This window comes from Somniosus microcephalus, unplaced genomic scaffold (assembly GCF_052327205.1).
Source record: "Somniosus microcephalus isolate GS21.2 unplaced genomic scaffold, FLI_Smic_1.0 unresolved_chr4, whole genome shotgun sequence".
Taxonomy (NCBI): Eukaryota; Metazoa; Chordata; class Chondrichthyes; order Squaliformes; family Somniosidae; genus Somniosus; species Somniosus microcephalus.
In genome coordinates, this window is record NW_028225182.1 from 40,706,551 (window position 1) to 40,719,398 (window position 12,848).

At 47.9% G+C, this 12,848-nt stretch overlaps 1 protein-coding gene across 1 annotated transcript in view; it reads left to right on the forward strand.

Annotated features, from left to right (window-relative positions):
• The window catches only part of LOC147090606 (zinc finger CW-type PWWP domain protein 1-like), a 108,971-nt gene that overhangs the window by 26,919 nt on the left and 69,204 nt on the right, over positions 1-12,848 (forward strand). The window contains exons 6-8 of the mRNA XM_085977080.1: positions 1,147-1,213; positions 1,439-1,581; positions 8,901-9,014. Of these exons, the coding sequence (XP_085833206.1) occupies positions 1,147-1,213; positions 1,439-1,581; positions 8,901-9,014 (324 nt within the window). The remainder of the gene's footprint in view (positions 1-1,146; positions 1,214-1,438; positions 1,582-8,900; positions 9,015-12,848) is intronic.

Here is a 12,848-nt window from a genome sequence, read left to right on the forward strand (position 1 = left end):
TGTTTTAGTGATGTTGGTTGAGGGATAAATATTGGCCAGAACCCCGCTGCTCTTCTCGAAATAGTGTCATAGGATCTTTTACACCCACCTGAGAAAGCAGACGGGGCCTAGGTTTATGTCTCACCCAAAAGACAGCACCTCTGACAGTACAGCACTCCTTCAGTACTGCACTGGGAGTGTCAGCCTAGATTGTTATGCTCCAAGTCCCTGGAGTAGGACTGTGAACCCACAACATTTCTGGCTCAGAGGTGAGGATGCTACGGCTGACACTAGGCAGATTCACAGGCCGCAGACGAGAAATCACCTGGACTGGGAGTCCCCCACTCCCCCCCCCCCCCCCGCACTAAGCTCCCTCCGATGCATGTGAACTTGTTTGGGTGGGTATTGTGGCAGTGACGCCCAGTGCCTGGCCTGCCAGTGAAACCTAGCGGCAGGCAGCACTGCAGCCAGAAGAGGCCCAGGTAAGTTTCATTTTATAATTTTTTTTGAAGGGATTCTTTGTGGGCCAGGAGGAGCAGGAGTGTTCCTCCAGGCCCCACAAGGAAACCATGGGCCCCTCCTGACCCGGGCTTCCCTCCCCCGAAACCAATCACCTCAGGATACCCGCCTTATACTCGTCCCTTATGCCGGGGACTGTTCCCTCGGGTCCCCAGTGACAGCCTCCTGCCGCCCAAAATCCTGCTCTTGCCCACGGGCTAGGTAGTAATTCTCGCCCTCATCAGGGGGTGGGTTCGAGGGGAAGCCGACTTAAATGAGGCCAGTGAGTTAAAATCTCCTGGGCCGCTTGCTATGGGGGTGCCGGACAGTTTGCCGTCTGCCTCATCTACTGCACGCCACACTTGCAACCCGAGTTAAAATCGGGGCTTTACTGTCAAAGTTCACTCGTGGATATTGGTCGCTTGGGCAGGGAGCACCTGCGGAATCATACCCCAGCAAGGAGTCAAAGCCTTCAGCAAAAGAGAGACGAGGAGAAAATTGGGCAGGAAAAAAAAATATTGGATAAAAAAAAATAGTTACAGTGCAAATTAAATGAGATCATTAACGGGTAAATTCAGTTGCCTGCCGTTTACATTCCCATGTTTGTTCCTGTTTTGAAATTAAAGTTCTTAGAATAATGAAACTGACTTTTATTTCATTCTATCACAGCTAGTAGTAAGAAGCTAATGTATGAAGTGCAAAGCTTGCAGGAGAATAGTGAACTGCTGCTTGTCAGGTTAGTGTCCAGATGCTAATGTCTTGAACGATTCACTAGACAGTGCCTCAATCGGCCGACCTGCAACGCCATTCCAAGTATTAATCACTCGCGTGAAGCAGTGCTTCCCGACAGGATTCCCAAACTTTCACCAGATTAATGACGCGACCTTTAACTTACTGACATGCTGGCGCTGACGCGCTTGTTTTTCGTCTGTGCTCACGCGAAACGTTTCTTCCCACACAGCGAGAACACTGCGCCGGCCGAGCCTTCCATACCCAAAGGCAACGAGGATTCAGAAATGCAGCGAGTTCGGAAAACAAAGACCAAAGAAAAGGACAAGAAAGTTAACAAACTGTCTCGGAAAAATAAAATTCTCATCAGTACAAGTAAGAAATGAGTAAAGTCTGTACAGATTAAGAAAATAATTGGTGCATGGTATCGAGGTGCTGCAGCACAAGGGACATACTGGGTTATAGTAAGGAAACTCTTGATTTACCAGCACCTAAATAACCGGAAATCTCGGTTAACCGGCAAAATTCAGGAGTAGGTTCAGGTAAGTTTTACTTCATATTAGTGGCCGTTCCTCGATCTGTGGCTGTGCAATCGGGGTTCCTGCACATGTTGCTAAGCAACAGGGACGCTTGGTCTGTGGCTGGTGTTCCTGCACATGTTGCTAAGCAACAGGGAAGCCTGGATTTGTTGCTGTGTACGGAGCTCTCGTACCTTTTAACTATACCTCACTGTAATCTGGACTTTTTGATAAACCGGCACCACACCGGTGCCGGATAAAAAAGAGTTTCCTGTATTAATGTGCAAACAAAGGGTTTGTTTTATTGGAGTTTTCAAGAAGTGGTTAGGTATGTGTTTGAGCCCAGGGTCCTCCACACCATGAATTTTGCAGAAGATTACCGAGGATGACGGTAAAAGTTTGTAGCACAAAAGGAGAACATTGGGGGCGATTTTCCCACTGGAGGCGAGATGGAGGCGGTTTTCAGTTTGGGTGGGTTTGAAACCCGCCTCCACTGATAGCTTTCAAAAATTTGCGATTGGCCACTTGATTTCAGAGGTGTGGGATGCCCTCGGTCAATTAGTGTTTTGGGACTGAAACTCGCCTCTGCTGACATCACTTTTCCAGTCTGATTTTATGGCTTCTTGCTGCCTTGGCTCATTCCACAGGATTTCTGCCAATGCTGCACCACCTGCAACATATTCTGAGAAACCACTCTGTCCAATTCCAAGGCAAGGGCCTCCCCGAGGCTCTCGGATGAGGCGCTGCAAATGTTGTTTGAGGGGGTGACAGCTAGCAGGGAGGTGCTCTTCTACTCATCTGGGAGGAAGAGGCCTCCCAAAGAAACCAAGGCTGTGTGGGTACAGCTGGCAAGGGATATAACCTCCAGATCTATGTGCAGATTGGGAGAATGTTTCTGTGTATTGATGAAATGCCATCCCTGTTGGAAAGCATTAAAATGATTTGATGCCAAAATGTTGGCGTTACGACATCTGTTCTTTCGCCTTAGGCAGCTCCAGATTGCGGGCCCCGCCACACCTGCGTTGTCAGGTTGGTGACCTGAGTGAAAGGAGGCCAGAGAGTCATGTCCATTGTCAATGATGTCTTAGGATGGAGCCAAGGACATGTGCCACCTTGGGCAACCTATGCAAATCTGGTCATGATAAGTTCTTCCCTTGCATCCCGGGCTGCCATGTGCTCGCGTGCTGCTGCTGGTCGATACACCGGCGCTCTGACCTCCTCCTGCTCCTCCTCCAGATCCTCCTCCTCCTCAGCCTCCTCCTCTTCCTTATCTGAGGTCCATGGAGAAAGAAAACGAATGGTTCCCATGCTGCTTGCAGATGCCTCCATTGGGGAAGCGCTCATTGCAAGCGGGGAGAGGGTCTTCCAAGGAGGTCCCACAGTTGATAGATTCAAGCTGCAGCATCTCCGACTTTGGAAGGCCTTCTAAAAGTGCTCAGAGACCTTTTAAAGCAAAGTTCTGGCACCTGCAAGTAATCCTTGATGAAATAAATGATGAATCGTTGGACCTGCAGCTGTGAGGAGACCACCCACGAGTCAAACCCGCCAGGTTTAGCTGGCGTGGTTTAGGAGGGTCGTGGAACACGCCGAAATGCTCGAAAAATCACTAGGGCCTCTCAAAATAGGCTTAGAGAGGCCCTTAACGAGCATTTAATGATGTTAACTAGCGCTATGGCCAGCTGGAGGCGGGACCGTTTCCCGACCTCCAAAACCGGCACCGGCAAAATCCCGCGGAGGCGGGCTCCGAACCCGCCCTCATTGTTCCTGATTTTCTCGCCTCCAAACCCGCCTCCTCCGACGTCAGAAAATCGCCCCCATGGTGCCTATGCTGGCTTTTTGCTTGGAGGTGTCCAAAACTCATCCCACTGTTGTGCTTACTCCACAGAATCCTGCATCTCCTTCTACTTCAAATGTTTATCCACTTTTCCATTAAAAGATGATCTCAGCTACATCCAGTGGAAAATTATTTCATGCTTTAACAACACTCCGTGCAAAAAAAAAAATTTCTAACCTCTCTCCTCACTCTTTAGTGACAATTTTAAATCGATACTCACTCGCCACTGACTCCCCAACCAGGGCAAATAGTTTATCCCATTTCACTCTCAGTATTTTAAAAACCTCTATTAAATCTTTTTAAATGGTGAGAGATTGGCAAATGTTGGTATTCAGAGGGACCTGGGTGTCCTTGTACACGAATCACAGAAAGTTAACATGCAGGTACAGCAAGCAATTAGGGAAGTAAATGGTAGGTCAGCCTTTTTTGCAAAAGGATTGGAGTATAAGAGTAAAGACGTTTTACTGCAATTATACAGGGCCCTGGTGAGACCACACCTGGAGTATTGTGTACAGTTTTGGTCTCCTCACTTAAGGAAGGCTGTAATTACCTGAGAGGGAGTGCAACGAAGGTTCACTAGACTGATTCCTGGGATGGGGGGATTGTCCTATTAGGAGTGTTTGAGCAGACTCGGCCTATATTCTCAAGAGTTTAGAAGAATAAGAGTGAATCTCATTGAAACATATAAAAGTTTAAGGGCCTTGACAGGGTAGATGCTGTGAGGATGTTTCCCTGGCTGGGGAGTCTAGAACCAGGGGTCACAGTCTCTGAATAAGGGGTCGGCCATTTAGGACTGAGATGAGGAGAAATTTCTTCACTCAGAGGGTGGTGAATCTTTGGAATTTTCTACCCCAGAGGGCTGTGGATGCTGAGTCATTGGGTATATTCAAAACAGAGATCGATAGATTTTTGGATATTAAAGGAATCAAGGGATATGGGGATCGGGCGGGGAAGTGAAGATGAGGTAGAAGATCAGCCATGATCTTATTGAATGGCAGAGCAGGCTCGAGGGGCCGAATGGCCGACTCCTGCTCCTATTTCTTATGTTTTCTCAACCCCGGTGTCGTCCCAATGAATAATTGTTCTGCTCTGTAAGGCTTTAATGTCCTTTCTATAACGGGCTGCTTGCACACAGTACGCTAACTGTGGCCAAATTTATCATATAACCTCTTTGCTCTTGTACTCTATGGGGGCGATTTTGCCAGCCCTGGGGAGGCGGGTATGGAGGCGGGACTGCCAGGAAAATGGGAGAATTTGGGGGCGGGTGTGTTGGCCACAAGTCGATGGAGGCGGGACTAAAACCTGACAAGCAGCAGTCCTGCCTGTAACACGCCCCCAAAATCGCCCTCTATGCCCCTATTTATAAAACACCAAATGCAATTGGCATTTTTTTATGGCTATATCTATCTGCACTTGCACTTTCACAGAATTATGCATTTGAATTCCTAGATCTCGATATTCAGCCACACCCTTGAACTTCTTTTCATTGAGCGCATCCTCCCATCAAAATCTGGCAGCGCTCTGGGAGTACCTTCACCACACAGACTGCAGCGGTTCAAGATGAAAGCCCACCACCACTTTCCCAGGGACAACTAGGGATGGCCAATAAGTGCTGGCCTGTCCAGCGACGCCCACATCCCAAGAACGACTAATAAAAAAAAACCCAAGAATTTTGGGGCCTTACTGCCGCTACCCCGGGCCTACCGCCACTGTCTCCAGGCAGTCCTGGGAGTGGCAGTAAGAGAGGTGAAGGCCGGGTAGCAAAAACAGCTGGGAAACCGAATCCTGCTAACACCACCGCCGCCCCCCCCCTGCCGTCTTCCCCCTGGGGTCAGCATTTACATATAGTGGGTGGGGAAGGGGCAAGAAGAGGGAAATGGCGCTCAGTAGGGAACGTGAAGGCCTTACTGCCCAATTTTGTCCCCTTTTCTGCCACTAACTCACCCGATTTCAGACAAGATAGCGGAGGAAAATCCAGCCCATAACTTCTTGCTAGCAATTACATTTTTGACTGAACGCTTTGTTTCGTGCGTGTAGGATTTGAAGTTGTGCTGGTGATCATGTTTTTACTAATAGCAGAACCCCTGACCAAACTTAAAAGTGCCGCATATGAAAAACATGAACATTCATTAAAACGAATTAATTGTCGGGGAAAACTGACTCTGTGATTATTCTGCAGTTAATTGAATTATGAATGAGGCACTTTACAAAGGGAAGAATAATTAAAATCTGTGGATGCTTTGTAATTGTGACCGAAGGATAATAGTCAGGGAGGCTGAACAGGTTAGCGCCTCCGTTGAACTAGCAGACAGAGGAATGCCATACAAACACATTGGCCCAGAATTTCGGGTCGGGGGCTTCCCGCGGGTGTAAGCCCCCGACCTGCACTTACCTTGCGCGCCGGCAGTTGAGCTGTAGGGCCCCGTGGAATTCCGCTCCGGGGCCTGGTCCAGCTGCCGGCGCACTGTGCTTGCGTGTCCCAGGGGCGTAGTTAGTGCGATGCGTCCCCTGGGATCACGTGAGCCATGGGCAGCCAATCGGAGGAGGGAAAAGCCCATTCATAAGATTGACAGGTAGACCTGTGAAAACTTATAAATACTACGGGCCCAAAATAGCAGTAAACCTTCAAATAAATTTTTAAAAAATCACACTTTTTAAATAAACCATAAATTACATTAAATAACTATTTTAAACAATAATTTAAATTTTTGAAAAAAGTAATTTTATTTTATAACGGGGCTAAAAATAAACTTACCTTCCTTTAAAGTATTAAAAAATAATAAACCTGTGGAAAAAATGTTTTAATTTTAATTAATTGACCACTTACGCCTGCTTTTTAAATGTGTAAATCCTGCAGGCTTACCCTCCCGGAAAAACCTGTAAAAAAAAAACTAAGTTCAAAGCGCACACGCAGCCTCCCCTGCGCGTGCGTTCGACCTCTGAACCCCTTCGTTCAGAGGATCGGAAGTGCCGGTTTCCCGCGCATGCGCAGTGCATGCAGGAAACCCGCAATTCCATTCGGCCTACGGGTGAGTACCCCGTGCGTACACACCCGGGGAGAGCCGAATTTCTGGGCCAAATTAAATGCTCCTCTAAATTTGGCAACAGTAATGTTTTGCTTTCGGTCTTGCCTTCCTCCCACAATCTACAGGTTTTTAAAACCCCAGGTTGGTGACACTCTTGGGGTAAATTCGCTGAACCCTGGCTCCCAGTTCGGGAGAAGTACTCGAATGGTGCATGGTTTAGGGAATCGGCATTACAGCAGCAACTACAACTTGCATTTATACAGTGCCTTTAACGTGGTAAAACGTCCCATGCAGTGTTTCCCTCTCATTTTTTTTTAGGTGCCCGCGCGCGTGGCCCCTTTAACAGGCTGCGCGGCCCGTTCAAATTTTCCGCCCATGCGCGCAGCTTTTTTCCATTTAAATGCCGGTGAGCCGGCTGCGTGGGACCTCCAGACCGCTGCGCAGCCACGCGACTAAAAGGGCAACATTGGTCCCGAGGCGCTTCACAGGAGCGATTGTCAAACAAAATTTGGCAATACTGTCGCCCTGTCTTTGGCCCTTGCTCACTTTGAGTGTGACTTGATCAAGATCAGTGAGTTTACCCCTTTATCACTGCTGTTTCATGCATCATGTTTTTCATTTACTGTTCTCAGCCTTGGTAATGTTTTAGTTGCTCACCGTGGTACTTAGGTCTTCAATCAGGTTTTTCCAAATTTAATAAACGTAACTCTGTTTTAAGATTTTAACGGAGTCCAGTGGATCTCTGTGGGGCATTGCTTGCGAGACCAAGGGGGTCAGCCAACTTGCAGCTCGGGAGGTTGAGGGACTTAAAGCCAGAACCTTTAGGCCCAGAGACGCAAGTGCTACCACTGAGCCACAGCTGACACCGTACAGTCCCTGAGTTCATGTGTGCATGTGTAGAGAAGGGAAAAAAACTGATTGCTACAAAGAACATGTCGATTGTAAGCAATGTCTGCCATACTACAGGAAACTTTGTGATATCCGGCACCGACGGGACCGAGCTGTTGCCGTCCCATCAAAACTGCCGGACAAACCAGCGCTAATGTTGAAACATACGCTCCGTATCTGGCAACAAACCCTGTTGCTTAAATAGTCGGCCGTACCTTGCAAGCATCTCTGTAGCTTAGCAACAGCTTCAGCGAGACCTTGCAGAGCCTGACTGGTGAAAAAAAAGCAACGAAAACAAAAAAAAACTAACGAAACGGCTCCTGATTTTTGCCGGTGGATCGAGCATTCCGGACAGTTAAACCAAAGTTTCCTGTACCTGAAGGGTAATGGGTTGAGGCAGTGAGAGTTGCGGAGGCAGATATGTGACCCATGGTATATACCAAATATATATATAAATAATAATGACTGGTACTTGCTAATAAAAACCTGTAGATTATCACTGTATAAACCTCAAGTGATTTTTAAAATTCATTTACGGGGTATGGACGTCACTGGCAATCCCCAGTTGCCCCTTGAGAAGGTGGTGGTGGGCCTCCTTCTTGAACCGCTGCAGTCTGCGCGTTCTTTGTAGCGGTATGATGCAACCGAGTGGCTTGCGCAAGGCCACTTCAGAAGGGCAGTTTAGAGTCAACTGTGTGATGTACGACTGAATCATAGAAAGTTGCAGCGCGGAAGGAGGCCATTTCGGCCCATCGTGTCCGCGCCGGCCAACAACGAGCCGTCCAGCCTAATCCCACTTCCCAGCTCTTGGTCCGTAGCCCTGCAGGTTACAGCATCCCAAGCGCACATCCAAGTACTTTTTAAATGTGAGGGTTCCTGCCTCTACCACCCTTTCAGGCAGTGAGTTCCAGACCCCCACCACCCTCTGGGTGAAGACATTTCCCCTCTAAACCTTCCCCCAATTACTTTAAATCTCTGCCTCCTGGTTCTTGACCCATCTGCTAAGGGAATTAGGTCCTTTCTATCCACTTTATCTAGGCCCTCTGGAGTCACATATAGGCCCAGACCAGGCAAAGGCGGCAGGTTTCCTCCCCTAAAGGACATTGGAACATTCACAGTAAGAACGTTTTATGCATCAATTACTGTACATGAAATATTGATGTCTTCTCATGACACCTACCACTCATAAAAAATGAAACAAAACATGTATTTATCATAAAAGGTCATAGAGAGTGTAAATCGGCAAATACTGGTGTGAAGTGCACTTTGTGCAATCACTTCTTGTGCAAAATTAATTTCCTGGAAGACCTTTGCACTACATGTGGTAGATTAACATGGGGATAATTATTTGTCAACCCTATATATGGGAGGGTTTCCTGGGCAGTAATTTAAAAAAATATATATATATGTAACTCTTTTCATTATTAGATGAGATAAATGAAGTAAGCAAGGAAGGACGTAAGCGCAAACGAAAAGGCCAGCCGAAGAAAATTGTTCAGGACTACACCAGATTTACTGATGACGATGAGGAAACCACATTAGGTAAGCCTGGTGTTCCTAGCACTTGTGGAATGTAAATATGTGGGCTGTTGTCATTCTTGGACACCCACCGGTGTGTGTGTGAATAGTGTTTATAGCTCTGTGTGTGTGTAAATGTTTGATCAGGGCAGGATCGGGGGCCTTGGTCTGTGTGCGTGCATGGTCAAACAGCATTCTGTGTTCAAAGTTGGATGTGGTTTAGATGTGCAAACAATTGATTTCCTTTCTGAACAGCACTCAGACTCCGAACACATTAAAAAAAAAAAAATTCCTTTCTTCCCCTCCTCTGCTGCTCTTCTTGAAGCCATTAGCTCCTAGGAACAGGAGGCGGCCATTCAGCTCCTCGAGCCTGTTATGCCATTCAATTAGATCATGGCTGATCTGTATCTCGACTCTTGAGCCACCTTGGTTTCGTATCCCTTACCTAACCAAAAAAAAAAATCTATCAATCTCAGGTTTGATATTTTCAATTGACCTCCAGCCTCAACAGCTATTTGGGGGAGAGGGTTTCAGATTTCCTTGTTGGGTTTTAGTTCTGTGAGTGCCAGGCACTATCTCCTACTTCACCTAAGTGACCATTACTTACATGTGAGCCGTGACACTGAGGGCTAAAAATTGAGTAGGGTCCCCTTTGGGGCAGCGCCCCAGAAAAATTAGTGCCCCCGCGACGGAAATAAAGTGGTAGCGCCCCAAGAGGGAAGTGGGGCGCTACTGGAAGTGCCCCGCCTCCCTCTTGGGGCGCTGCGAGGGAATATCATGGCGCTACGTGCCGCGGTATTGCAGGCCTTCCTCCCCTTCTTAAAGGGGAGGGGCCTTGCGCAGCGCGACCCGGGGCCCAGCTGGGTCCCCGGGGATCGGGAGTGCCGGCAAAAGAGCCCGGCACTCAAGAGAAGTGCCGAGCTCATGGAGCGTAGCCGGCACTCCGTGGGGGAGCGGGTAAGGAGGACGGGAGCGGAGGCAGGTGCTGGCAGGCGGCCAGCAACAAAAATGGCCGCCCCGCACCTCGCCTTTAAATAGCGCCTCCCCGGCCGCAAGTAGACCCCCCCTGACCCTGTTGGACGTAGCGTCCGGCGGTAAGTCGGGGCGCTCCCAAAGATCGAGGCCGGGGCGCAAGTGGGGCGCTGCCTGTTGCCGCCGCCACTAACCTCCCGCTGAATTTTGTGGGAGACGTTGGCGGCGCCGCTCCCAGGCAGTAGTTGCTTTGTGCCCGGTTAGCGCTAACAGGAGGCGCAAAGCAACCGAATCTTTCCCCCTGAGTTTCAGCACGCTTTTTAACTGCGGGAGCATTACAGCTGAGCCCCGATTCTCTCTCACTGAGAATCCGCACATAAACGTTTTCTGCAAGAGCCACTAGATAGTGATCGGAAGCGGGCATCCAGTAGGAGTTTTACCTCTTTAACCCCAAGGGTTTAGAGGCCAGTTGCAGCACCCCAAGTGCTGTCCTGGCTGAGATCATACCAGGGATCTTCTTGTATCTTTTATATCATTCTTTGGGATGTGCGTGTTGTTGACAAGGCCTTCAAAACCAATAAGACTGAGATGAGGAGGAATTTCTTCACTCGGAGGGTTGTGAGTCTCTGGAATTCTTTGCCCCAGAGGGCTGTGGATGCTGAATCGTTGAGTATATTCAAGGCTGAGATCGATAGATTTTTGGACTCTAGGAAAATTAAGGGATATGGGGATCGGGCGGGAAAGTGGAGTTGAGGTCGAATATCAGCCATGATCTTATTGAATGGCGGAGCAGACTCAGAGGGCAGTATGGCCTATTCCTGCTCCTAATTCTTATATTCTTATGGTGGCGGGGGTGGGGGTGGGGGCGGGGGAACATGTATAACCAGCTGTCTGTCCTCCCTCCCACAAATGAATCAAACCTTGCAAGCTCATTCCCACAGAGGCTGTGTCTGGTGTTGGAAGTTGAAGCCACTGGTGCAGACCAATTACCATTCTAGAAATTGTAGATTAGGCAGTGATGTCTGCCATTCTGCGCGCCACCTTATTTAAAGTACTTGCACAGGCGTACTTAATGTAAAACCATTGTCATTTACCGAACTCGTTCCGTGATACTTTCTTTTAAAAGCAGCTGGTCGTCTGTGATGTTTCTGCTCAAGGGTAGCCTGGGGTCTTTGAGTACTGATGTAAGAAAACTAGTAGGCACTTGGTCTCGGCATTAAACAAAGCTTTAATCAACGGTTTTACAATATGGAGGTCTAGTTGTGTCCTTCACTAGTTCCTGCTAAGAATGTCCTGCGCAAGCTGGGCCCGTGCCCGAGTATTTATACTCTCCCTGGACAGCGCCACCCATAGGCCGCTCAGTATTATTTCATAGGTCTTTCTTTCATGAATGATTGATTTATATCAAGTACTATCAAGAATGTGGTGTTTAATCTGTCCTGTTTCATTAAGGCAGTTAGTTAGCTGCTCAGCTTTTTTCTGTTGGGGAAGTGGTCTAAATGGGGCAATCCTGAGGTCAGTCGCAGGTAATTGTTCCAAGGGACGCTTCTCAAATGAGGAACTTCTTGCAAATCACAACTCCCCCGCTTAGGGAGAGGCGAGGTTATCAGGGACAGAAGAAATCAGCAGGAAATCAACAGGCTTTTTTCTTCTTTCTCTTGTTAATACTTAAAAAATATTGTTCGGTTGTGACTTGTTGCTGTTTATTTTGGGTTAAACAAGTTCAAGTTGATGTATACTTTGCATACGTGACAAAGTGTGATACAGGAAACTCTCTTTTTACCGGCACCTAAATAACCGGAAATCTCTCTTAACCGGCAAAATTCAGGAGTAGGTTCAGGTAAGTTTTACTTCATATTAGTGGCTGTGTAACCAGGGTTCCTGGATCTGTGGCCGTGTAACTGGGGTTCCTGCACCTGTTGCCATGCAACAGGGACGCCTGGATCTGTGGCCGTGTACGGGGCTCTCGTACCTTAGTAAGTATACCTCTCTGTAATCCGGACTTTTTGATCAACCGGCAGCACGCCGGTCCCGTCGATGCCGGATAAAAAAGAGTTTCCTGTACTTTGAGGCGTGATATTTTGAGGTGTGACGGACACACATAGATGTAAGACTTTTAGTCAGAAAGAAGACTTTCTGGGATGAGAGGGTTGTCCTGTGAGGAGATATTGAGTAGATTGGGCCTCTACTCTCTGGAGTTTAGAAGAATGAGAGTTGATCTCATTGAAACATGCAAGATTCTGAGGGGGATTGACAGGGTAGATGCTGAGAGGTTGTTTCCCCCTGGCTGGAGAGTCTAGAACTAGGGGGCACAGTCTCAGGATAAGGGGTCGGCCATTTAGGACTGAGATGAGGAGAAATTTCTTCACTCAGAGGGTTGTGAATCTTTGGAATTCTCTACCCCAGAGGGCTGTGCTGAAATAGATAGATTTTTGGACTCTCGGGGAATCAAGGGATATGGAGATCGGGCGGGAAAGTGGAGTTGAGGTCGAAGATCAGCCATGATCTCATTGAATGGCGGACTTTCTCTAGATGTGGAGGGTGACTTAATCTCAGGCACTTATTTATGTCCCTTAAGGAATAGTTGAGGAAGTTGGGCTAGTCCTGTTTGGAAAAAGGACATTTTAAGGAGACTGATTGACAAAGCTGATCCAGGTAAACTGTTCACAGGGGCAAAGGATTCAAATACCAGGGCATATGTTAAAAGTTAGGAAGCTAGGAGCAAGAGAAGAAGGTAGAGAGAACTTGCTTTATGCAGAGGGTAGGATCATAAATAGTACCGGCCATGGATCATTCCTGGTACCGCATGGTACTATTACCCACTTAATTATAGGGAACCTAGTTGAAGAGGGGGGTTGGGTCGAATGAGTTAATGGGACTGGCAAG